General features: G+C 41.9%; 2 protein-coding genes across 14 annotated transcripts in view; one reads left to right on the top strand and one right to left on the bottom strand.

The window, feature by feature from the left end:
• Positions 1-11,745, bottom strand: KBTBD3 (kelch repeat and BTB domain containing 3). Of its 11 annotated transcripts, none has more exons than XM_061628702.1 (5): positions 11,374-11,520; positions 10,477-10,684; positions 6,443-6,690; positions 2,659-4,210; positions 1-220 (listed from the first exon to the last, which is right to left on the bottom strand). In XM_061628702.1, the coding sequence occupies exons 3-5, from the start codon at positions 6,664-6,666 to the stop codon at positions 215-217; spliced, it is 1,782 nt and encodes a 593-aa protein (XP_061484686.1). In that variant the 5' UTR covers positions 6,667-6,690; positions 10,477-10,684; positions 11,374-11,520; the 3' UTR covers positions 1-214. The 11 variants fall into 11 exon arrangements, with proteins under 11 accessions (XP_061484686.1, XP_061484682.1, XP_061484680.1 ...); XM_061628698.1 differs by lacking the exon at positions 1-220 and adding an exon at positions 9,269-9,449 and having other exon boundaries at positions 899-4,210; XM_061628696.1 differs by lacking the exon at positions 1-220 and having other exon boundaries at positions 899-4,210; positions 11,376-11,520.
• A 130-nt stretch (positions 11,746-11,875) lies between these two features.
• AASDHPPT (aminoadipate-semialdehyde dehydrogenase-phosphopantetheinyl transferase) overlaps positions 11,876-27,373 on the top strand; it is a 51,125-nt gene continuing 35,627 nt past the window's right edge. The window contains exons 1-3 of one of the 3 annotated variants that reach the window (XM_061628692.1): positions 12,159-12,362; positions 13,086-13,309; positions 17,357-17,582. In XM_061628692.1, coding sequence (XP_061484676.1) covers positions 13,127-13,309; positions 17,357-17,582 — 409 coding nt within the window. In that variant the 5' untranslated portion in view covers positions 12,159-12,362; positions 13,086-13,126. Of the gene's footprint in view, positions 12,009-12,158; positions 13,310-17,356; positions 17,583-27,373 lie in introns of those variants that run through there. The other 2 variants (XM_061628693.1, XM_061628691.1) reach the window with 2 other exon arrangements.

Genomic DNA, 27,373 nt, shown 5'->3' with positions numbered 1-27,373 from the left:
GTCTCATCAATTGAATCAATCCATGTACAAATCATTTCCATGTCTTTCAGAATTCTTAATCATATCACAAATGCCTTTATCTGATAAAGTAGAATGTGACATAAGTGAACACCTGCAAAGCCTCCAAGTACAGCTGCTTGACTACTTTCCCATTCCTCAGTCAAGATACGACTGGATTAGAAACCCCTTTGTGAGTGCTGATAATGCTGTACTCTCAGACCTGACACCAAAAGAACAAGACAGCTTAATAGAACTTGCATGTGACAACTCTTTAAAACTACTCTTCACTCCAAAGCATCTGGCTATATGTTCATTCCGAGTACCCAGAACTCTCTGATAAGGCTGTGGAGTACCTGATTGCTTTTCCTACAACTTATGTTTGTGAAAGGCGATTTTCTGCACTTGTTGCATTGAAATAAAAATATCAAAACAAGTTAGATTCAGAACCAGATTTAAGGTTGAAACTTATATAGCTTCAACCAGACTTCCAGTCTCTGACAGCTGCAAAACAGCACCAGCCTTCTCATTAACTCAGTTATACCATGGATGTATGAGCCTGATTTTAAAAGCCTATCAACACTTAATCATTTGGTCATCTGGACACTTGTTTCACTCTTGTTCACATTGTGGGTTTCAGAAGTAATTATCTGAGCAGATTCATTTGGGGAGGGACATTCCTCTGTGTGTGTGCGTGTGGGCTCCTTTTGGGAGAAAAGGCGGGATATAAATCTAATTAATAATAATGATAAGGGGTTGGTGCATGAAGCCCTTAGTTGAGTATCCTTCAAATTTTATTAGAAGTTGTTTATATTAGGTATATTATATTTAAAAAACTTTAGAAGTTATATATACTTCCCTAGGACCTTCTGGTGAAGGGCAGATATCATATTGTTGTGATGAATAAAAAGTGACATTACTTAACACTTCATTATATATTTTTTCAATTAACAGAGACTAAAATTACAACCATTACCATGTAGGGGTCACAAATTTTTTTGAGTTTACAAAGGGGGTCCCGTACTCATAAAGGTTGGGAACAACTGTACTAATCCTTAAAGTTGCCTGTGTACTACCTCAAAGGCAACATCTAAAATTAGGCACAAGCATAATTATTACTGACCTATTATAATTGCTCTATGCTTTTATATCAGAATGACTCGAGATACAACCTGATGCAATAAGCATAAGAAATATGTTTCTACATGGGTTTCCCAAACTTTTATTTACTAGCCAAAGTAAATAAAAACTTTAATGCACACTGGCCATCTCCAGCATAAGCATAAAGGTAGGCCTTGTTTTTTGTCTATGGCTATCAGCTTCACAGAGAATAACACTGGCAACAGTACTGAAATGACGGCCTGTCTTAAGATCTATTAGTAACATAAACACAAGCTACACCAGTATAGGTCCTGAATACTCAACTGAAACCACGAACTACTGTAGCCAGCGTTTCTTTACTCGAGCCATTTTAGTCTAACAATGAATGTAATCCTTTGTCTACTCAGAAGTAAGCCCCAATGAGTTCAATGGGACATACTCCCAAGTGAATACAGGACTGCAGTCCAAGTTAATAAAAGTTATCTGAATAACCCTACGTGCAAAGGTCCTACCAAAATAGTTGAAGTTTTCTTTAATATGTAATGGAGAAATGCTGAATTAAGCTGAAATCAAGAATTCAGTAACTTACAGTGCAAGTCTATACATGTCTACTAAGCCACACTGAGTTCAATGGGACTTACTTGCAGGTGAATAGTTGCAGATTTCTGGATTTTAGCTTAATTCAGCCTCCAGCTTTTGGCTTCATTTTTTCCTACAGGCAAAATTATGATTGTCAAAAGTAATAGCACATACAAAAATATTGATCCTGGTTACTATTATTTTGGACCCTAAAACTGTGTTGATCTGAAAGTTACTCAAATTACATAACACAGCTTGTACATAAACTTATGTAGAAATCAGAAATAATGTCATTTGAAAACTTGGGCCAGGATCCAGAGAGCTGCTTAGGCTCAATGCAACTTTTGGCATTTTTAATTGGAGCAACTGACCTCAAAACTGCTTTTGAAACTTTTGGTGGGCTGCCATTTGGAAAAAAAATAATTAAGTTGCTATTAAGTGCACAACCCTTCTGATTCTAGCCACAGCCAATCCTTGGGGGGGGAGATTAATTTCTACTACCCAAATTTTAAAAGAGGTGTTCTTTTATATTATAACTGGGTGCACTCAACCAAGCCTTATTCCTTAGAAAAATCAAAAATGGCTGGAAGCAGTGTTTAGTGGATTGGCACCCTAATGTGTTGGAACTGCTTTTTAATGGTTTTTAAAAAACTTTTTTTTCTAAACAATGTTTTTAAGCCTTTTTATTTAAGATGTTTTTAACGCATTTTTTAAAAAATGTTAAAGTTTTTTTCTTTTAATGTATTTTAAGGTCTGTTTTTATGATATTTTAAAGTGTTTTTAGTGCTTTTGTTTGCTGCCCTGGGCTCCTGCTGGGAGGAAGGGCGGGATATAAATCAAATAATAAATAAATAAATGTATGGTTTTCATAAAATGAAATGCAAACACAACTTTAAAACTTGTGCAGTTGCTTGTAACCGACATGTATCACACTGCTACTGTAAATAACCATGGGTCCCTATATTTATTAAACTGAATCACCTGACAATAGAACTCCGTAAGGGCTCTTGGCATGGGTGAAACCTCCTCCCATTCAGACCTACTGCTATGGTAGACTTGTACTTCATCAGTGATTTCATCAGGAGCATAATCTCCACCAAGGATGTAAATTTTATCTTCTATTCCAACTGCTCCTGCATTAAAACCAGCACATTCAAAAGAGCCTTCCCCTTTCCAGACATATGTTTCCGGGCAAAAACTATAAACCTTGTAGGTGGAAAGGTCACAGATGTACAATGTGCAATTCACTGGAACAGCCTTGATTAAAGTTGCGTGAAAGAACTGCCCAAACTCTGCTACCAGTTCAGTCCACTGATCAGCTGCAGCACTGTATTTAAAGAAACAATCAAGAGATGGATTAAAGGCATCAGTAATTTCTACTTCAGAACCAAGCACATAAATTATATTCTGACAGGCACTTGCTTCTGGGTAGTAGATGCCTCTTGGTAATGGACTCACTGATTTCCATTCGTTAGACAGAGGACTGTATGCCTCCACATCCAAAAGACTTTTGATATCTTGAGATGCCCTTGTCTTCCCCCCTATTACAAACAGTTCATTTAGGGTCACGACAGATGCGTGCATTGTCCTTGGCTTCTTCATGGCTGATACTAAGGAAAAGCTATCCTTCACTGGACAGTAGCACCAAGTTTGGTCAGTGGCATCATGAAATTTTTCGGCAATATGAAGTCTAATGGTCCGGAAACAGTTCCCTATACATCCACCAGTTATAAATATTTTTTCACCGTAACTAGATAAACTTGATCCTGGCAGATCAATTATGTGTGTGTGCATCAATTCTTTCCATTGATCAGTTTTAATATTATAACAAAAGGTATGTCGATGGACTCCATTTTCCTCAGTTTTGTGAACAAGTATATACTGTTCTGTTGTTGAAGGGCGAGCATCCGGAAACATCCCACTAAAAGTTTGCACACTTTTAATTGTCTCATTGATTATTACTAAGCAACCAGTACTTTCAAGTAGCTGTTCTTCAGAGTGCAAGACTTCCTTCAGTGTCTCCTCAGGTAACTGATGCAATCGTACTTTTTTCATCAAATGAGGAAGATGCTTCTGTCTCGTTTCTAAGTTATGCTTTGTCCACCAGAAGACAGCTTTCAACACAGATTCCTCATCTGGGACATTCAGCCCATCAGCTTCTATACATTTTTGCAATATCTCAAAATTCATTTCCAGGAAATCATTTGACTGGAGCAGCAAGTAAAAATGGTGTCGTGCATACTTGAGAGTATGGTCAAACAACTGAGCTGACCCATAACTTTCAGAAATGGATAGTAGTTGCAAACAGTTGACAAGATCAATGTTCTTAATTAGAAAGTCACTGCAGGCTTTTGAAACAACTGAAACTTGAAGGAAAGATGAAAGCTGAAATAACATTTCTACATTATCATTTGTTATCTCAGTTCTTCCGGTGTAGGCATAATCTAGAAAAGCCTTCACTGCCTTGGGGGATAAATTACTAATAGTAACACTCCCATCATCTCTTTCTTTCATGTTAACTTCAAACATGGCCCTGCAATTAAAATACAGAAGATGAACATATAATAAATTATTACCAGTATCTGTGACATCTTAATATGAAGTAGAACAAAAACCACAGAGCTCATGGTGAAGGATGCTATTTTCAATAAACATATTTTGAACAATTTAGGTAATTTACTTGTCAAGTGAAAAAATACAAAACAATTCAGTATAAAACACCACATTAAAGAAGCAGCAGTGTTTTATCATTATAAAGTTTTCATAACTTTTATTTAGTTTGGTATAATAAATCCAGGCATAATTCAGCTCACGGTATAACAGGTGTTTATCATAAAACTAATCAGATCCATTCATGGAATTGGATTCAGACTGTTCCTACAGGCTCACTAAAGGCATTTTCACTGGAATTTTGGCATTTGATTAAAAAACACACAATTACAATACAACCATTTTCAGATTCCCATTGCATTGAATCTTTAAATTCTTTAAAACTCAAGAGTAAGTAAAAGGAATGGTGTACTGCCTCATGATTTTCTGTTCACGTACACTAGGGGTAGCCAACGTATAGCTGTTGGGCTATAATTCCCTTCATGCTGTTGGGCTATAACTCCTGTCATCCTTGACCACTGGCCATGCCCGCAGGTGTTAATGAGAGTTAGTTTATTTATTAAATTTATATCCCATCCTTCCTCCCAGAAGGAACCCAGGGTGACAAAAACACTAAAAATACTCTAAAACATCTTAAAGACAAAAGACTTTAAAACATATTAAAAACATATTTAAAATATATTACAACAAAACATCTTTTAAAAAAGCTCTAAAAAAAGCTTTAAAAACATGTATTTTAAAACAAAGCTTTAAAAAATCTAAAAAAGTAATTCCAACACAGTTGCAGACTGGAATAAGGTCTCTACTTAAAAGGCTTGTTGAAAAAGAAAGTCTTCAGTAGGCACCAAAAAGATAACAGAGATTATGTCTGCCTAATATTTAAGGGGAGGGAATTCCAAAGTGTTGGTGCCACAAGGTACGCTTTCTATGTTGTGTAGAACTAACTTCCTGATAAGACAGTATCTGCAGGAGGCTCTTGCCTGCAGAGCACAGTGATTGACTGGGTATACAAGGGGTAAAACCAGGAATCCTAGTCCCCTGCTGTATAGGGCTTTGTACACCAAAGCCAGAACCTTGAGCTTGGCCCAGTAGCTAATGGACAGCCAGTGAAATTCTTTCAGTAGCAGAATGACATGTTGATGATACCCTGCCCCAGTGAGTAATTGCACTGCCGCGTTTTCACCTGCTGCAGCTTCTGGACCAACCTCAAGGGCAGCCCCACATAGAGCACATTATAGTAATCCAACCTGGAGGTTACCAGTGCACGATCAGGCTATCCCATTCCAGAAATGGCTGCAGCTGTCTTACCAGCCGAAGCTGGTAAAAGGCATTCCTAGCCACTGAGGTCACCTGGGCCTCTAGTGACACAGATGGATCCAGGAGCACTCCCACACTACAAACCTGCTCTTTCAGAGAGAGTACAACCCCATCCAAAGGAAGCAATTGACCAATTATGCGAGCTCGGGAACTACCAACCCACAGTGCCTCCATCTTGCTACAACTTGGATTCAGTTTATTGGCCCTCATCTAGCCCACCACCGAGTCCAGGACCCACAGCATCTGGAGTTGGACTTCAGTTGTTGTTGGCCTACATCTGATTAGCTACCCCTGCTGCATATTTTCTCTGAGATCTTCATTACTAGCCGTTGTCAAACAAAGGACACGAGGCAAGCCAACATACTATACTTGTATCATGAAGCATCCAAATAACAATAAGAATATTCACTGAGCAACAGTTATTCAAAATACTCACAGATGAGTAACTAAGGTTAGCGATTAATGCCCCAGCAAGGGAGGTTTGCACATAGAGCAAGACTTCCATAGACGCAAGTTATGTGGGTAGGAACAAGTACCTGGACATGCATTCCCATCTACATTGTATTGAACTGACTGCATACAGCCAATACACATCTCCATCTGGAACCGACATATGAAAATAGACACAATGAATGGATTGAGGTGATGGTATCTAACATAACTTTAAGATAATTGCCATTTCACAGCTGACTGGATTTATTGACATTACTTTTAAAGGTCATTGTAAAACAAGAATTACTTCTACATTTTGAGTAGATGGAATGACCCAACTACACTTTTCAATAGAAATTTTAAAAAAAATCCATGCACACAAGAGCCACATCATAAATAGGTTTACCTGAAAAAGTCACTACATCCTGCTAGTACACAACGGTGGCATGGGAGTACTTCATCTTTCACAAGTATTTTAAAGTCAAAAAAGATGTTTTGATCCCGGAAGCTTTGCAGAACATTTAAGATTTGCTGGCCATGACCTTCAGCCACTAAGGAACTGGTTTTCTGCTCACGAGCTGAAATTCCATTGCAAGTTTGGGTGCCAATCAAATCATATTGGCTATCCATGGCTTCTGCGCTCTAGTCTTATTGCTGAAGGAGATAATATAAAAGTTAGACACACCATAATACTACTGCATTTTGGGGGGGGGAGGGGAATTACCAGCAACATTCAGTTCGTATGCAAAAGTCTCCATCCATATTTTACATAAATAATAAAAATAACTGGAAACACACTTCCATGCAAATAATTGCATCACAGGTAAGAATCTCACTGGCAACTTGCATCAGGATACACTTTCAAATCCAGTGGTGAAGAAAACCACAAACAGAATGTGCTTCAATGCTGATTTGGAATGAATTATGTTTAACTGTAACTGCCACGGGTTCATGAGGCTTAAATACCCTTAAGTGACCTTTCTGTTGTACTATATCTCACCAATATTTTAGTAACTATTATCTCATTGTTCTATTTGTTTTCTTGTATGTATGTAGAAGTTACACATCCTTGGGTGCTTGTTGACAGAAGAACAATTAACTAAGGCCGCAGTCCTAACCCCATTTGCCCGAATGTGAGCCCCACTGAATCCAATAGGTCTTGCCTCCGAATAGGCATGCTTAGGAGTGCACACTAAATCAATACCTGTCATTTTGTATATAGACAACAGTTACATATTCCACTAAACCAAGTCTCCATGACGTAACAGCCCATGGGATGATTCCAGCTTTCTCCTCACCTATTCACAGCCCCGTAGAGTGATTCGAAATCCTCATTATTTCTGGTTGTTTTCCATCTCCGTGTGGGAGGATTCAAGGCCCACTCAACAGTGGTGTAGTAGTCCAGGTCTCAGGGGATCTTAGACCCCTTAATCTTTGGGGAGCAGGGTCCCTATGTCTCCAGCATCCAATCAGCATGAAAGGGAGTGTTAGCCACTGAGAAGAGTCCTCTAACAGCCTTCCTTGTCCTTTCCTGCTGATTGGAGCCAATCAGAGTGAAAGGAGTTGAGTCAGCCACTGAGAAGACTCTTCAGTAGCTAACACTCTCCTCTTTTATGCTTATTGGCTCCTAGTGATGTGTGGGAGAAGGCATTAACAAGGATCTCATTTTCAATCCAGCAGCAAAAAAAAGGGATGGGCGTGGCTGTGACTATCATGAAGGGACCCTGCACTTCTGAGTTTGCCACTACACTACTGCCACTCAAGTCCATCAAAACTGTCTGAGTTGCTTCTCAAATTCAGAGGATTGTGGGGAGCTGGTGCCAGTTTTTCCCACCTGTTGCAATCAGCCAGTCAGCTATACCTGAACACTCCTCAATGTGTGCATTTCTGGGAGACTGAAAGCCTTATGTGCTGCAGGGATAGAGATAAGAAAGGAGGGGCAAAAAAAGAGCAACAAGAAAAAAGAATGAAGGAAGAATTAAGTGAAAGAGATATGGAAGTGCAGAGAAAGCTGTGAGCATGCAAAGGGAAGAAAGGACACTATTGGGCCTAAAGGTTTTACACTTTCAATCATTATTATGCTGCATCATATGTTAACCACATGGTATTTATTGAACACAAAACAACCTGCACTGAAATCCTTTTTCAGGCATAACCCTGTTCTCAGTGGGCAGACAACAAGGTTTGGAGGCTACTCCTCTTGTGCCAGGCATGCAGCAAGGCAGGGCAAGCAAATACCCTCTGCACATTATGTCCTATGCCATGCACATGAAGGCCGCAGCTTCAGTGCTGATGGCCATGGCTAAAGAACTCTGATCTGTTTACTAAGAGCAAAACAATCCACAGAAACCACCAACTACAGAGATAATTAATATTCAGTTACCTGTTTCCCACAGTCACAAAACTATCGTTGATCTTCCAAGATGTGAATTCACAAAAACTGGCATTTATCAATAATATATGTTATGATTCCTTTATTAGACAGAAGGGACACATACAGCCTTGAAAGTTTTTTAGGCTGTGGAATTACTTTAAAAAACAGCATGGTACAGGAGATACCAACAGCAGGAGATACTGAAATCAAGCTGATTTCTAGAAACGTCCTGGAGACAGACAGCTGTCTCTCTGCAGGAGATGCTGCTTAATTGCATGAGCTCACGTGGTTATAGTAATTCAATGACACAAAATAACACCATCATAAAAAAATAGTTCTGGGGGAAAGCAAGCATTCAAGAATGAGGTAACATCAAAGAAAGAATGACTAGTAGCTCCAGCTATCCTGGATTTGAGATGGTCAGTCCTAATTAGTTTGGCAACACACACACCCCTACAATGAAATTCATTTAAGAGGTCTGGGTGCCAGTTCTTTTTCTGGTTTACTGCGAGCACCATTTTAGATCTCCGGTATCTATTTTCCCTCTCCTATCCATTTTGCAAAGCAATGAAGTATTGCCTAGCGGGCATGTTTTTGTTTTGTTTGGTCTGTTACGTTCTTTTCCATTAGAGAAGTGCTTCTGTACTGCAGGGGGATAATATTTTCACAGAACTCAGAGAGCGCTCCAAAAATGTTATCTAATTCTGTATCACATAGAGGAGGGCCGGGATCTCTTCTCAATCGTCCCAGAGTGCAGGACATGGAATAATGGGCTGAAATTGCAGGAAGCCAGATTTTGACTGGACATCAGGAAAAACTTCCTAACTGTTAGAGCCATATGACAATGGAACCAATTACCTAGAGAAGCAGCGGGCTCTCCTACACTGGAGGCATTCAAGAGGCAGCTGGACAGCCCTCTGTCGGAAATGCTTTGATATGGATTCCTGCATTGAGCAGGGGGTTGAACTCGATGGCCTTCCAACTCTACTATTCTATGATTCTATGATCTTTGTTTATGGGGGGGGGGAATCCTCCAAACCTATTAAGTAGAAGCAACAGTTTTACTCCTCAGACAAGAGTTGGTGTCATCACACTTCTTGCCAGTCTGCATTCAAATCCCTGATCAGACACCCCCTCGTAGACTAACCTGCCCCATATATGTTGGTTCCCGAGCCCTTGAAGAAGAACAAGATGCAAATGTAGATAAATAATGATATGCTCGCTATACTATCCATCAGATCCTATACATATTTACTTAGTAAATCCCACTGAATTCAATTAAGCTGCAACTTTATATGCCTGATAATATATTATGCCCATTAATATAATTAGGTAGTTTGTGGATTGATTGCAGCCTTTTGAACTATATGAAAATTCTGCATATTTTATAATGTGAACATTTAATGCTATGTTGACTAGATTTCTAGATCAACTAAAGCATAACATTGGGCAAAGTTGATGGTGATCTGCTTTTTAACCAAACTCTTTATGTCATCCTATTCAAAATCACCATGGTCCAAGAGATTGACTGCTGGACCTGGCAGACCTACAGCACAATCCTTAACTAAATTACTATTTAAAAAGTCCTCCTAATTTTAGAATAATTTGCTTTCAAGGAAGCATACTTTGAATCATATGCATTTTTAAATGTTTTCTCGCAATGGAGCTGCTAGATATTTCCTTGGTTACGGATGGGGAACAAAAACTGAAAGACTTATGTAAATTATAATTTGTGTCTTGTGCATGATTATAAATAAAAACATATAAGATACTTGCACATTGTGAAAGTGAACCATAATTGTGAAAGTGAACAATAATTCACTTATGTTACAAAGACAACAACTGTTATAAAACAATCTGTATGCCCTACTGTCTTTCTGCCAATCTATTTTACTAACATAAATATGGAAATCATGTTGCATATATTTTATTAATGCAAGCGATTAGAGCAGATATTGGCCCTAGAGAAAGATGAAAACTAAATCTGCTCTGTAAGCCCAAGAAGCTTTATGTGCACTTATTTGGAAGTAAACCCCACTGGGGGAAGGCTTTAATAACACACTTACCTGGAGTAAGTTCAGCTGAACTCAGTGGGGTTTTCTTTTGAGTAGACACACAAACAAGTGTACTGTTAAGAACTGTGGGAGCTTCTTCTGAGTACATCTGGAGAGAATTAGGCTACAATCCAATACACACTTATATAGGAGTAAGTCCCATTGAACCCAATGGAGCTTAATTCTGAATAGACATGTAATGGATTGCAGCCTTAGGCTCCTATGAAACATGAGTAAACAACAAAAGATGAGATAATACCTTTCTCTTACAAACTGTGAAATGTGTCTGCAATTGCTGTGCCTCAAACCACAGTGTATGATTTACTAACAATGGTAAATACAAGGAAGCAAAATAACAAGAACTGGTTATTCCTAAACATCAAAGAGTCTTCTGCACCTTAAAGACTAACATTTATTATGGTATGAGCTTTCATGGACTATGGTTCATTTTGTTGGACACATAGTTATCCTGATATATAGATACATGTGTGTACATATACATACATGTACATAAGTTTTGGGAGACTGTAAAAAGCAAGGTTGGAAGCATATGCAGAAAACTACTTAACAGTGGCAAGTCACAACGCTTCTCCAGGGTTTCAAGGCAAGGGATATATTCAGCCCTACCTGGAGATGTCTGGGACTAAACCTAGGAGCTTCTACGTATGCAAAGCAGGTGATCTACCACTGAGCTATAGTCTTTCTCCTTCTTCACATATATAATGTTCTAACAATCTTTTGTCTCATTTAATTCACAAGTTAATAGCATTGAAACTCAACGGGAATTGCAACTTTAAATATTCTTGTCCTGCAAAAGACTAACACTGCTGTTCCTCTGGAAATAGGTAACTTATTGCTAGCATCATTTAGTTTGAATATCACCCCCATTGTACGTAAGAAAACACACACACGCCCTTCAAATAAACTTATTTCACATCTGGAGGAAGGTCTGGTGACGAGTAAGGGCACACGCTGCATATCGGCTTCAGTAGTTGTTCTGCGCATGTCCACAATACTCGCGCATGCCCATCATTAGAATTAAGCGAGACTCGTTCTACGCTTTTTCTTTTACCTCAAACAATACCTTTCGAGCTGCCAGGTTGGCAAGTACAATACCCCTCGTTAGGAATATGTCTCCTAGGAGCCCAGAAGGTCTTTCCGTTTTTTCCCCTCAGTGCGCACTATTAGCCACCTACCTGCATCCACTACAGCAGCTCTGACACAATCTACAACATCAGCCACCCCGAAATCCAACTTCGTTCTCCCATTGGGTCTTCTTACTGCCAATCGAGAGCGTGCTATGCTGTGACTGGTATAAATGCATGTCACTAGAGCGCAAAAGCCCGCCTTCTCGTCACAGCCGGAGAGACGCAAGGGCCGCCCTTCCATTCTCAAGAGTCACTAGCTGAATGAAACTAAAAAGACACTTCAGGTTGCCAATGGAACGTGAGAGGGCAAAGCAATGTAAAGGACAGAACGCTATAGATACGTGGAGATACAGCTGTTTCCGCCCCGCATGTGGCGGCGGTCAAGTTGAAAACACTGTATGTCAACTCTTTTTCTCATTTATATCTCTATGTGCTCTCTTTAGGGAGGTGATGATTGGTCTTTCATATTTTACATGTGGGCTGCATTTCGCTCTCGATTGGTTGCAGTGTCTCCTCCTCCCCCATTTTCGAACCATCATCAAAGGGATCCCGGACAAAGATAGCAACTAGGGGGGAGTGTGGCACGCGCGCTGTGGTGGTGGGATTTATGCTCTCTCTCTCTCTCTCTCTCTCTCTGCAAGACAAAGCAGCTAACCTCTTGAGGTGGTGCTGCAATTTTGCAGCACGATGTTAATAATGCCTGTTGACTCTGAAGTAAGCCCTACTAACTAAAACGGGGCTCACTCCCACGTAAGTGCGAGCGGGGCTTTTGACTGCAGCCTTTGAGGGTTGGTTTAGAGGTGCAATCCTAACCCTGTCGCCTCGGAAGTTGAGTTCAGTGAGGCTTGCTCCCAGGTAAACGGGGTTAGAATTGCAGTCTTAGGCTGAGTGCCGCTGTCGGCGCTCAGTGCCCCCGTTGGAAAAGGAAGAGGAATATTAACCAGCCTCGGTTCCTAACAAAAGAGGGGGGGAAATGTTAACTAGTAAATGCATATGCATATTAGACACATAGTGGGGTGCCCTTTCTTAAGTAATGCCAAGAGGAGAGAGTTTTCAAGGATATCTGCGGGTCGCATTTGAAGGCCAGTCCTTTTACGATATTCTTGCAATTTACCCCTTTTGAACTCCTCTTGGTAGTTCTTAACAGTATAATCCTAAACATGTCTACTGATTACCTTACTTGAGTTTAATGGGACTTATTCTCTGATAAGTGTGTATAGGATTGCAGTTTGAGCGAATGAGGTATTTGTTCTACTGGGGGGGGAGAACAGATCGTTATTATACACATATTGCCTTTGGATCCTGCCCTTCCTTCAAAGGCCTCATATGGAAGGGAGCTTAATCCATTTTGCATTCACAACAACCCTGGGAGGGTGGTTAGACTGACAGATACTCGGCATCATAACTGAGTAGATTTGAACCTAGAGCTCACCAGCCACAGAGGTCTGTCAGGTTCCCATTTCTGCCCCCCAGGGCGTGTGTGTGTGTATCCTTCATGCTGCCATTTTTTATATATGCTCCGGAGTCCTGTGGTTTCCTTGGGGCATCTTGCTATGGAGAGTGTACGTTGGGCATTTTCCTATCGCGCCTGGGTCCCTTGCCGTGAGGATTGGTTGCTGGCTATGCGCCTCATACAGCCTGAAGAGAGAGAGCGTGTTGGACAGTTTGTCTTCGGCCGGGATGCCAAGGCTGCTATGGTATATATTTATCTAAAGAAGTACTTTGCTCAGATAAAAATGTGTATTTCCCAGCTCCTTGAGCATTAAAGGTGGTGCTTCTATACAGAGGCTTTTGCAATGGATTGATGCACTGAACTAGTGGATGTAGCTCAATGGTACAGTCCATGCTTTGCATATATGAGGTTCTGGGTTCAGTTCCCAGCACTTCCATTTTCTCTGTCACTAATTCTTTCACTTGGATTCCTGCACTGAGCAGGGGGTTGGACTTGATGGCCTTACATGCCTCTTCAGCACACTTAACACCCACAATCCAAGTAGAGTCTGTGCCCAATCTCCTGTGCTGAAAACTACTAGGCCAAACTGCTCAACCAAATGTCAGTGTAGTGCTGCCTCTAGGATTTGGTGGGGGGAGGAGCTTGGGCATAGGGCCTGCAGTGGGTCCCTATAATTTTGAAGAAGTGGGAAGTGTAAGCAGAGGATTCTCTTAGATTGCATTTGATCTTGAATACTTTCTCCAAAGTGAAAATGGTGGCGGTGTTAAGGTGGTATGGAGCCTCTGTTGCCCACCTTTGCCACTCTCTAGAGCAGGGGCGAGGAACCTTTTTTGGCTCAAGGGCCACATTCCCTTCTAGGCAACCTTCTGGAGGCCACGTGGCCATGGTGGACAGGGCCCGAAGCAAAAGTGGGCAGAGCAAAGGAAGCTAATATTACCTTTGTACAGAACGTGGATTTCTGCATGCACTCACAAATCTCTCTCCTCCACCCAGGCAAGCAAGAACCATTTTCAGAGTTCAATTACACATTCCCGCCAGGCAAAATTACTCAAAGAGGGTGCAAAGCAGGCCCAGTGAGGGGTGTGGCCTGAGGAGAAGGGGTGTGGCCTGGAGAGTGTCCTGATAGATACCTAGAGTGCTGCATTTGGCCCTGAAGCTTAAGGTTCCCCTTCCCTGATCTAGAGCTACCCCTGTGTCAGTGGCTGTCCCTCTTGGCTGCATCAGAGGGAGACACGAGAGACCAGCCGCCTCTTTCCATCGTCTTGGCTGGGGCCAGCTGTTATTTAGCTCCTCTCCTCCCAGATCTGCCCTTGCAATGCGGTCATTGTGCAACTTGCAACTTCATTACATAACAGAATCAAAGATTTTTGTTGCAGGGAAGAGGCGATGGGAATGTCGGGCTTTTCTTTTCAGTGGCATCCATGTATGTTCTGTAACATCTAGTTCTAGCCGACATTTTAAAATAAATGAAATGTAAATATTGTTGTTGTTGTTATATCCCACCATTCCTCCCAGAAGGCGGCCAGGGCAACAAACAAAACCCTAAAAACACTTTAAAACATCTTAAAAACAGACTTTGAAATATTTTTAAAATGAAACATCTTTAAAAACATATTAAAACAGAAAAATGGAAATGGACTGCCTTCAAGTCGTTTCCGACTTATGGCGACACTATAAATAGGGTTTTCACTGTAAGCGGTATACAGATGGGTTTACCATTGCCTCCCTCTGAGGCTGAGCGGCAATGACTGGCCCAAGGTCAACCAGTGAGCTTCATGGCTGTGTGGGGATTCGAACCCTGGTCTCCCAGGTATTAGTCCAACACTCTAACCACTACGCCACACTGGCCAACCACCTTTAAAAACATCTTAAAAAGCAATTCCAGCACAGATGCAGATTGGCTAAGGTCTCTGTTTAAAAGACTTGTTGAAAGAGGAAGGTCTTCAGTAGGCACCAAAAAGATAACACAGATGGTGCCTGTCTAATATTTGAAGGGAGGGAATTCCAAAGGGTAGGTGCCACTACACTAAAGATCCACTTCCTATGTTGTGTGGAATGGACCTCCTGATAAGATGGTATCTGCAGGAAGCAGGTATATAAGGGATAAGATGATATTTCAGGTATCCTGGTCCCAAGCTGCATAGGGCTTTTGTACAACAAAACCAGAACCTTGAGCTTGGATTGAGTCACTTTAGAACTGTGAAGTATGATCCATTTTAATTACTTCTACAGGCAGATGTAAAATGGATTTTCTGTATGCTGCTTATGAAGTATAACATCTCCTGTGCTATAGGGGGTGCTGATGCTCAACTGATGAAATATATGAGTACAGTCTTTCTAATACTTTTTAAACCATAAAAGTAAGGGGGAAATGCAAGGCAGTCACTCATTAGATAGACGACACTAAGTCTCTGTTACAAATTCACTGCTAAATCAGAGAACAATGCAGATGGGTTCCTCATTAAATGTGTCATTCCAAATTGTAATAAAAGATATCCATTTCTTGACAAATTGAGCATTGGTCGTTTGTTACTAGCCATGATGGCTGTGCTCTGCCACCCTAGTCAGAGGCAGCATGCTTCTGAAAACCAGTTGCCGGAAGCCTCAGGAGGGGAGAGTGTTCTTGCACTCGGGTCCTGCTTGCGGGCTTTCCCCAGGCACCTGGTTGGCCACTGTGAGAACAGGATGCTGGACTAGATGGGCCACTGGCCTGATCCAGCAGGCTCTTCTTATGTTCTTATGTTCTTATGTTTCTCCTGTTCATGTATATAGGAGGCAAGTTTCATCATTACTATAATTCTGTTTAAATAAACCTGCAGGTGAGAGCCTCCTGCAGATACTGTTCTCATCAGGAGGTCCGTTCTGCACAACATAGGAAGTGGACCTTTCGAAATAATTGGGTGTTAGAACAAATTAAGCCAGAACTATCACTAGACGCTAAAATGATGAAACTGAGGTATCATACTTTGGACACATAATGAGAAGACATGATTCACTAGAACAGACAGTAATGCTGGGGAAAACAGAAAGGAGTAGAAAAAGAGGAAGATCAAACAAGAGATGGATTGATTCCATAAAGGAAGCCACAGACCGGAACTTACAAGATCTGAACAGGGTGGTTCATGACAGATGCTGTTGGAGATCACTGATTCATAGGGTCGCCATAAGTCAAAATCAACTTGAAGGCACATAACAACAAGATATTAAACAAGCACTATCTCTGTTGTCTTTTTGGCACCTGCTGAAGACCTTCCTCTTTTGACAAGCCTTTCAAGCACAGACCTTATCCCAGTCTGCATCTGTATCAGAATTGTTTTTAAGATTTTTTAAAAGATATTTTTAGTGTTTTATCACTTGTTTGCTGCCGTGGGCTCACTTAGGGAGGAATGGCGGGATATAAATTTAATAATAAATAAAATAAATTAACAAAAGAATCAGCTTGGTATGTTCCAGGGGTAAGGAACCTTTTTGGCCCAGTGGGCCAAATTTGACAAGTAGGCAGGACCACCCCTCTGTCAATCATCTGATGTCATAATGACATCAGGTGATTGATTTGTAGTGGTCCTGCCCACCTGTCATAGTTCAGCTGCCGGGTGGGGGGGAGAGATTTGCTTCACCAGCACATTCTCCACAGGAAACACTGGCAAAGCGTCACCCATTTATGTCAGCTGATTGATGGGGTTTTAGGGAAATGGCCTTACAGGGACCCCCTAGTAGGCCAAGACTGGCCCATGGGCAGGAGGTTCACCCACCCCTGGTTTATTGGTTAGAACAGCTTTCCCAACCTGGTGCCCTCCAAATGTTTTGGAGTATAAGTTCCATCATCCCCAACCAGCATGATGGTGGGAGTTGTAGTCCAAAGCATATGGAAGACACCAGTCTGGGGAAGGCTGGTCTAGAGAATATTGGATGGATGAGAGAGACCTGGCTTCACAACTCCATTCAGACATGAAGCTCACTGTGTGACCTTGTGCCAAAGCCTACCTCACAGGGTTATTGTGAGGGTGAAATAGGGCTGCCTCTGTTTACACCTTTCTGGATTCCTTACAAGAAAGGTGGAGTACTAAAAAAGAAAAAAACCTCAAGAAATACAAATGAATAAACACATAATAAAGCAGCTGTAATGTTTAACCCAGCTTGTATTTTCTGTTTTTAAAAGCAGTAGAGCTGTACTTTACAATGCCTGTCAGAAGATTTTTAATGGCAAATGGTATCTTAATGAATTGCTGCTTCTTTTTTTAAACACAGAGCAACTACTTACTGTGTATTGTATGTTCATTTTGTCTCACAGGCTGGTCGTTTGCTGATAAGAAAATTAATTGCAGAAAAACTAAAGATTCCTTGGAATGAAATAAAGTTACAAAGGACTTCAAAAGGGAAACCTGTCCTTGCAAATGTCTTAAGCAGCACCCATTCCAGTTTCAGCTTTAATGTCTCTCATCAAGGGAATTATGCTGTTCTTGCAGCTGAGCCTGACTCTCAAGTTGGCATTGACGTTATGGAGACCAGCATGCCAGGTAATGTACTCTAGTCGCTCTAAAACATCCATATAGGGTCTAAGGCAGAAAACAGAAGTATCATCACTCATTTATTGTGGGACACACCAAAGGGTTTTTGTGGTGCCAGCGATTGGCTGAGCATTTCTTCTGTCACAGACAGTCTCTGACTGCCATTGGCTGAGCTGCTCTGGTCTTAGAAACATAAAGAAGCTGCCTGATACTGAGTCAGACCATTGGTTCATCTAGCTCATTATTGCTTACTACATTGAGTGGCAGTGGCTCTCCAGGATTTCAGATGGAGAATCTTTTCCAGTTTCACCTGGAGATGCCAGGAATTGAACTTGGGACCTTCTGCATGCAAAGCAGATGCCCTACCATGTAGCTGTGCCTCCTTCCTCTTAGAGAGGGATGCTAGGGCAGACGAAAGGACCTAGGAAAGATGCAGCATGGTATGCAGAAGAAAGTAAGCGGAGAATGTAGGGGAGAAAGCAAATCTGAAGCGGAGAGAGTGTGTGTGTGTGTGTAACTGACTGGTTTATCAAATTTTCTGCCACAAGATGCAGTGATGGCCATCAACTTAGATGGTTTTAAAAGGAGATAAGATAAATCCATGGGTGACAAGATAGTAGTACCAGTGGCTACTAGTCTTTCAACAAGCCTTTCAAGTAGAGACCTTATACCAGTCTGTGTCTGTGTTGAAACTGCTTTTTAAGATGCTTTTAAAGATCTTTTGTTTTAATATATTTTTAAGATGTTTTAGGGTGTTTTTAGTGATTTGTTTGCTGCTGCCTTTGATTCCTTCTGGGAGGAAGGGCAGGTTATAAGTTTAATAAATAATAATAGTCTCATCAGGATGAGAGGCAGCATGCCGCTGAATACCAGTGGGAGAGGGCTATTGCGTTCATGTCTTGTTTGTAGGCTTCCCAGAGATGTGTGCTAGTCAACTATCAGAAGCAGGATGTTTGGACTACAGGCCTTTGGTGTAGTCCAACAGGATTCTTTTGTTATATAATATACAGCCAGGAGCTGCAGAGGCTGAGGTTCACATATTGATCTGAAATACTAGTCAGATCTTTTTAGTCCAAGCCTCTAGTTTTAATTCACATTCTGCTGGGAATCACTTTTCCTGTAACCCAAAAGAGCACGTACATGCAGAGATAAAAGATATAACACTGAAACTATAGAGAGCATGAGTGGCAATGAAATTTGCACTCCAACCTGTTCATGTTAACACTCAGTTTACTAGGAATTGCATTGGGATTGTAGCCTTTAGAGCATTTGGAGTAAGGAGCTGTGGGGGGGGGCGGCAATATCAGACATACAAAGGAATATAAAGATTTGTCAGCAAAATTAGAGTGGGGGAGGAAAATGGAGAGGTGGCTAGTAGTTGGCAAAAGGAATAGTTTTTCTACTGAAGCATAAGATATGGAAAAAGAAGAAAAGCAAGTTTGGTTTGGGGAGGGTCTCTGAAACATCCATCAACTGTCACTGTACTCTTTTCATTGGTTACTCAGGATTCACATCTTTGCACAGGCGTTTGAGAGCAGATGAGTTAGGAACTAAGGAAGCTGCCTTCTGTTGTGTCATCATCAATCTTGGACATCATCCGTACTGGACCATCAGTCCATCAATCTCAGCAGTATCTACATTGACTGGCAGCAGTTCTCCACATTTTAGTCAAAGGTCTCTCCCAGCCAGAGCTTGGAAGATTACTTTTAAAAAGTAATAGATTACAGTTACAATTACATGGCCCCAAAAGTAGTAATTACTGTTACAATTACATTTCAGTTACTTTTTTAAAAGAATGCCTACAAGGTGCTGGCCTTGGCTGCTGCACATCTAAGTAGCCTAAAACAACATTAAAAATAAACACACACATACAGAGATAGTAGAATAATTCTTTTTATCCATAAGATAGCAATGGGGGTCTCTCCGCTGGTAAGGGAGGTGGGGAGGGAGGCAGAGGCCACTACTCAGATCTTTGCACATCAAACCAGGTGCAACCCTGCCACCCTCAGCCAGCAAGCATAATCTCTCTCACTTAACCACCTCCCGGACTCTGCCTTGCCACCAACTAAGGGACACTCACCCAAGCAAACATTTTCCCCTGAGATGCAAAAAAGTTAAAATACTGCAAATGCAGCACAGTAGCTAGAGAGGGTGGTGGAGGCCACTTTGTGTGCCGAGTGCAAACACTATTCACACACGCACACAAACACGTACATGTCATCTTTCACCTCCACAATTCTTTATCTCTATTCTGCTGCTGCCTCCTTCTCCTCTATCCATGTTCTTGCCCTCTGGCTCCTTTTTCCCTCCATTCTTCACCACTACCATCCTTTTTTAAAAACAATTGTTTTCTCCACTCCACCCTGTCTCACTCTCCACCTCCTCCCTCTTCACCTCCTACCCACCCACAGAGCATGTGGGAAGAGCGATGCTGCACAGAAGCCCAGTTTGAGGCAGAAGATTTTCATCCACAAATCAGAGGAGAAGAAGACTTCCCCCTCCCCAAGTAATGCCCCAAAGTAATGCTGGAAATATTGCAATTACTCCACAAAAGTAATAAAATTACTCCTAGTTCTATTACAATCAAAATGTAAAGGAATTATCCACTCATTCCTCAAAATAATTTGTTTCTTGTAACTAATTACTTCAAAGCTCTGCTCCCAGCCCGCCCTGGAGATGCTAGAAACTGAACCTGAGACCTTTTGTATGCAGATGCTCTATCATTCTGGCATTTCTAACCCTTCCCCTATTCCTCCCCACGTGCCCGCCCACCGTCTGTGCTGTAGTAATCCTTGTGTTTTTATTTATGGTTGAAGTGATTTTAAAAAAAATATTGTTTTATGTTTTATTTTACGTATTTATTTATTTATTTGTCTGTTGAAGTCATTTATGCCCCTCCATTTTGCAAAATAGGCCCCAGGAGCGGCTTACAAATATCGTTTCTAAGACAGTCCATGCCCTCAGGCTCACAAAGTAGAAAGGCATAATTCACAAGGAAAAAGAAATGGGAGGAAAGGAGGAAGGCAAGTGGAAGCACCAAATTTTTAAAGTTCTTCTAATGCAGCTTTGGAACCTTGTGTCGAAGGATGACAAACATTCATATAAATAAATAAGCTATGCTGGTATGGTGCATTGAAAAATGAAAACCTGGGCTGAATTCCCTCAATTCCATTGGATTTTTTTTCCCTCTCCCAGAAAGGAAAGAGCCTTTACCTGTCAAGATCTAGAGTAAAAAAGGAATAGTATTTTTCTTTATCACAAGTACTGCCACAGGGTGGTACTATTGGTCTGTGAAAGTTATCTCTCCTTTTCTACGATTCAGATTTGAAAACATTAACTGCTTGTGGGTGAGGCCATCTGCAAAATTCAACTGCAATACTAAAAAAGGGATGCCTTTTTTTTAATATGCAAAGGCCATTTTGGCACTCAAGTACACTATAACAGGGGTTCCCAAACTGTGGTCTGCAGACCACCAGTTGTCTATAAGCTTCATTCAGGTAGTCAGCAGCATGTCTGATGATTTGTGATTGAAGATGGGAGACAGCACATCCATCACAGTTAAAATATTTAACATATTTTTGTTACTTCTTGTATTTGTTATATATTGTATTTTATTCTGTTCCAGCTTGAATTCTGTGGAATTCAAATTGTAATACAATATAAAATGTGATATATAAGAAATAAAAGAAGCAATAAAAATACAATTAAAATCATATAGCATCGAGCATAATGCAATACAGTTGCAGGTAGACAAATCATTAAGTGGTCTGCCAAGGCCCCCAGCAATTTTCAAGTGCTCCTTGTAAAATAAAGTTTGGGAACCACTGCACTATAATAAATGAATCCATTCTCTCTTCTGTAAGAAGAATTGTAGTTTTGTTGGGGAGGGAACGGAGATCTCCAATAGAGAATTCTCAGCACCTTCTCTACTCTACAATTCCCAAGGTTTTTTTGGTGGGGCAAGCCATGACAATCATGCTAGTATGGAATAGGTATGTTCGTGGTATAGGTTTACACTGTGGAATAGGCTGCTTCATTACTTTGTTTTGCCTTTTTTCTTTTTAGTTTTTCAGTGATTCCCTATACAATTGTTAGCTATGATTTATTTATTTATTTCTGGCATTTCTAATCCACCTTGCTGTTAAAACAAAGGCAGCAAACAATGGGTTATTTTATGTATGTTGCCCAGAGAACTTACATTCATGGCAAAACTAACCAATATAAACAACCTATGTAGCCAGTGGTGGCTCTGCGGAAGCACAAGAGTGGTTCCACTTGTGCAAGACACCCAGTTTCCATCAGTATCATTTAGCCACTGCAGCCCTGCATGAAATATCCCATCCTGTTCTAGGTGGCTCCCAGAACCTCAGAAACAGAATCATAGAATCATAGAGTTGGAAGGGGCCTTGTAGGCCATCGAGTCCAACCCCCTGCTCACAGCAGGAAATGCACAGCTAGAGCATCTCCCGCAGATAGCTGTCCAGCCTCTGCTTGAAGACATCCAGCGAAGGGGATCCCACCACCTCCCTAGGCAGTCGATTCCATTGCCGAACTGCCCTTACTGTCAAGAAGTTCCTTCTAATGTCCAATCTGAATCTACGCTCCTGCAACTTAAAACCATTAGACCTAGTCCTACCCTCTGGGGCAGCAGTGAACAAATCTGTACCCTTCTCTATGTGACAGCCCTTCAGGTACTTAAAGAGTGCAATCATGTCACCCCTCAGCCTTCTCTTCACCAGACTGAACATGCCAAGTTCCTTCAACCTTTCCTCATAAGACTTGTTCTCCATACTGGCTAACATCCTCGTTGCCCTCTTCTGAACCCGCTCCAACTTGTCTATATCTTTCTTAAAATGAGGCACCCAGAACTGAACGCAGTATTCCAGATGAGGCCTGACTAATGCAGAATATAGTGGGACTATTACTTCCCTCGACCTGGAAACTATAGCTCTGTTTATGCAGCCCAAAACTGTGTTTGCCTTTTTTGCCGCAGCATCACACTGCTGGGTCATGTTCAACTTGCGATCCACTACAATTCCAAGGTCCTTCTCACATGCACTACTGCTAAGCCGCATATTTCCCTTCCTGTACCCGTGCATTTTGTTTTTGTGGCCTAAATGCAGAATCTTGCATTTGTCTTTATTGAATTTCATTTTATTAATTTCAGCCCAATTTTCTAGTCTATCCAGGGCTCTTTGGATTTTATTCCTGTCTTCCATTGTGTTAGCTATCCCTCCCAGTTTTGTATCATCCGCAAACATCATAAGGCTGCCCTCCACCCCGTCATCTAAGTCATTGATAAAAATGTTGAAGAGTATCAGCCCCAGGACAGAACCCTGTGGCACTCCACTTGAAACCTCCTTCCAGTCCAAAGCAGAGCCACCGACGACCACTCTTTGAGTACGGTTTTCCAACCAGTTGTGAATCCACCTGACAGTATTTCCATCTAGTCCGCATTTGACCAGTTTGCTAATCAAAAGGTCATGGGGGACTTTGTCAAACGCCTTGCTGAAATCTAGATAGATGACATCTACAGCATTTCCACCATCTACTAAGCTAGTGACCCGATCAAAAGAAGAGATGAGATTAGTTTGACAGGATTTTTTCTTGACAAACCCATGCTGGCTCCTACTAATCACAGCATTGTCATCTAGATAGTTGCCAATGGACTCTTTTATTATCTGTTCTAATATCTTTCCCGGTACTGAAGTCAGACTGACCGGCCTGTAATTCCCCAGATCTTCTTTTTTACCCTTTTTATTATTTATTTATTTATTTATTAAACTTATATACCGCCCCATAGCCGAAGCTCTCTGGGCAGTGCACAAGACTAACATCAAAATACAATAAACACATATTAACAATTTAAACACATTAAAAAGATTTAAAATTTTAAAAGATGAAACAATTCCAACACATACTAAAACATATTAAAATGCCTGGGCGAAGAGGAAAGTTTTAACCTGGCGCCGGAAGGATAGAAGTGTTGGCGCCAGGCATATCTCCTCAGGGAGATTGTTCCATAAGTCAGGGGCCACCACTGAAAAAGCCCTTTTTCTTGTTGCCACCCTCCGAGCTTCCCTATGAGTAGGCACTTGGAGGAGGGTCTTCAATGTTGAGCGTAGCGTACGGGTAGGTTCATATCGGGGGAGGCGTTCCATCAGGTATTGTGGTCCTGTGCCGTGTAAGGCTTTGTAGGTTAGAACCAGCACTTTGAACCGGGCCCGGAAACATATAGGTAGCCAATGCAAGCGGACCAGGATCGGTGTTATATGTTCGGACCGTCTGGTCCCCGTTAACAGTCTGGCCGCTGCATTCTGCACGAGCTGCAGTTTCCGAACCGTCTTCAAAGGCAGCCCCACGTAGAGCGCATTGCAGTAATCTAGTTTAGAGGTTACCAGGGCATGAACTACTGAAGCGAGGTTCTCTCTGTCCAGATAGGGGCGTAGCTGGGCCACCAGTCGAAGTTGGTAAAAAGCATTCCGTGCCACCGAGGCTACCTGAGCCTCAAGTGATAGGGATGGTTCTAAAAGGACTCCCAACCTACGAACCTGCTCTTTCAGGGGGAGTGCAACCCCATCCAGAACAGGTCGAACATCCGCCATCCGGTCAGGAGAACCACCCACCAGCAGCATCTCAGTCTTGTCTGGATAAAGCCTCAGTTTGTTAGCTCTCATCCAGTCCAGTGTTGCAGCCAGGCATCGGTTTAGCATGTCGACAGACTCACCTGAAAAAGATGAAAAGGAGAAATAGAGCTGCGTGTCATCAGCATACTGATGGCAACGCACTCCAAAGCTCCTGATGACCGCACCCAGAGGCTTCATATAGATATTAAAAAGCATGGGGGACAGAACTGACCCCTGCGGAACTCCATACTGGAGGTCCCAGGGTGCCGAGCAATGCTCCCCAAGCACTACCCTCTGGAGATGGCCCGCCAAGTAGGAGCGGAACCACTGCCAAGCAGTACTGCCTACTCCTAGATCAGTGAGTCGTCCCAGAAGGATACCATGGTCGATGGTATCAAAAGCCGCTGAGAGGTCAAGGAGGATCAGCAGGGTCACACTCCCCCTGTCTGTCTCCCGACAGAGGTCATCATACAGGGCGACCAAGGCTGTCTCCGTGCCAAAACCGGGTCTAAAGCCCGACTGAAATGGATCCAGATAATCAGTTTCATCCAAGAGTGTCTGGAGCTGGCTGGCAACCACTCGTTCCAGGACCTTGCCCAGGAATGGGACATTAGCTACCGGCCTATAGTTGTTAAAATTTTCTGGGTCCAGGGACGGTTTCTTCAGAAGTGGTTTTACTGCTGCCTCTTCAGGTGGCCAGGGACCACTCCCTCTCACAATGAGGCATTAATCACTTCCCTGGCCCAGCCGGCCGTTCCAGTCCTGCTAGCTTTTATTAGCCAAGAAGGGCAAGGATCCAACCTATTAGTGGTTGCACGCACCAGTCCAAGCACCTTGTCAACGTCCTCAAGCTGTACCAACTGAAACTCATCCAGGAAATCGGGACAAGACCGTGCTCTGGACACCTCATTCGATTCAGCTGCTATAACATTGGAGTCCAAGTCCTGGCGGATGCAAGAGATTTTATCCTGGAAGTGCCTAGCGAATTCATTACAGTGTGCCTCAGATGACTCCACCATCTCCATGCCCGTCTCCAATCCTCCGGCACCTCTGCCGTTCTCCAGGATTTCTCAAAGATGATGGCAAGAGGTTCTGAGAGTACATCCGCAAGTTCCTTCAATACTCGGGGATGCAGTTCATCAGGCCCTGGAGATTTGAACTCATTTAGGTTAACTAGGTATTTCCTGACTATCTCCTTATCAATCTTGAACTGCAATCCCGACCCCTTACTAAGATTGCTACCGATGCAAGGTTGCACACTGTTCCCTTTTTGGGAGAAAATGGAGGCAAAATAGGCGTTGAGCAGTTCTTCCTTTTCCTTGTTATCTGTCAACATTTTGCCATCCTCATTGAGCAGCAGTCCCACCGTTTCCTTGGTCTTTCTCTTGCTTCGAACATATCTGAAAAACTCCTTTTTGTTGTTCCTCGCTTCCCTCGCCAGCCTCAGCTCATTCTGGGTTTTAGCTTTCCTTACGCTATTCCTGCAAGCCCGAGCCACTCATCGGTACTCTTCCTTGGTGATGCGTCCTTCCTTCCATTCTTTATACATGCTCTTTTTTATTTTTACCTTCTCCACCAGTCTTCCATGTAGCCACATTGGCTTTTTCCAGTGTCTTCCATTTTTCTTCCTCTTTGGAATTGTTTGCGATTGCGCTTTTTGTAATACGTTCTTCATGAACTCCCACGCTTCTTGGGCTCCTTTTTTCTTTAGTCTATCTAGCCACGGGATCCTACGCATCATTTCCCTGAGCTTGCTAAAATCGGCTTTCCTGAAATCCAAGGTCCATATTTGACTATATTCTTCTTTGGCTTTCCCCAGAATCACAAATTCCAGCATTACGTGGTCACTTTCCCCGAAGGTACCGACCGCTTTAATTCCCGTGACCAATTCGTCCCTGTTAGTTAAGATCAGGTCCAGGATTGCAGATCCCCTTGTTCCTTCTTCTACTTTTTGAAAGAGGAAATTATCAGCAAGGCCCATCAGGAATAGCTCTCTTTTTAGGGGGGAGGGGGTGCTGCTGCTCCTGGGAATAAGAGAATTCAGCAAAAATCAAGTGCCCTGCCTTGCCCAAAGCATAACCCAATTTAGTAATAAGAAATCAGTTGGGAATCTGAAATTCATTAAAAGCAGCCATTTAAAAAACCAGTCTAAAATAAGTGATAGCAGTTTAACATAGTGTTTAAGCAGCAGCATGTATTATTATTATTATTATTATTATTATTATTATTCAGTTTATATCTTGCCCTTTCTCCTAGAAGGAGCTCAGGGCGGCCAACAAAAAGCACTGAAAGCACACTAAAACATCGTAAAAACAAAAGACTTTAAAAATGTTAAAACAAAACATCTTTAAAAACATCTTTTTTAAAAAAGCTTTAAAAACATCTTAAAAATCAATTTATACTGTAGAAGACCAGTGGGAAAGATAAACTTTGATTGCCTTCTGAAAGGCAAGTTGAGATGAGGCCAACCCCTTGGAGTTTCACAGTTCTCATGCCACAACAGAAAATACACTCTTCCTTGCACCCATTAGCAGATGGCGCGATCGGAGTGCTCATCTGATATCTTGACAGCTGAGTTGCTCCTGCAGGTGTGTTGGCACCACACCAACCTCCTCGCTCCTGCCCCTCTCCTTTCAGGTAAGCAGCAGCAACTCAGTTGTTGGGAGGTTGGGTTTTGCATCATGTTCCTACCATTGTTTCACTGGAGATCTAACTGGAGTGTGGTGAGCTCTTCAGTCATGTGAGGGGAACATTTCAAGTTCTTTGCATTGGTTTATGGAAATAATTGCATTCAGATTATTTTTCATGAGTGGCAGGGCATACAATTTTTTTAGCTCTGAAGTGTAGCATGATGGAAGGTTTCAGGCTAGCGCTTATTATTTTGATAACATTCGGCAATGCTCAGAATTGTTTTCCATCATTGGAGAATAAGGTTTTATTTTCATTTCAAGGGAAGTCTGTACTGATGCCAATGGAAGATTTCCTCGACATTCAGAGAGGTTATTTTTCTTGGGAGTACAGCAGAGAAAGAGTTAAACTCGGGCTCAAGCTCCCCCACACCTACTACTAACATAACAAAAACTGTGCACATCAATTGCATGTCAATTGCATTTGTGCAACTAATCTCAACTAATTTGGCTCTGTGTTGCGCTTCTCAATATTCACCCTCAACAA

The sequence above is a fragment of the Rhineura floridana genome, chromosome 5, assembly GCF_030035675.1.
Source record: "Rhineura floridana isolate rRhiFlo1 chromosome 5, rRhiFlo1.hap2, whole genome shotgun sequence".
Taxonomy (NCBI): Eukaryota; Metazoa; Chordata; class Lepidosauria; order Squamata; family Rhineuridae; genus Rhineura; species Rhineura floridana.
The sequence above is the reverse complement of the archived record's forward strand: the minus strand, read 5'-3'. Positions and strand labels throughout refer to the sequence as shown.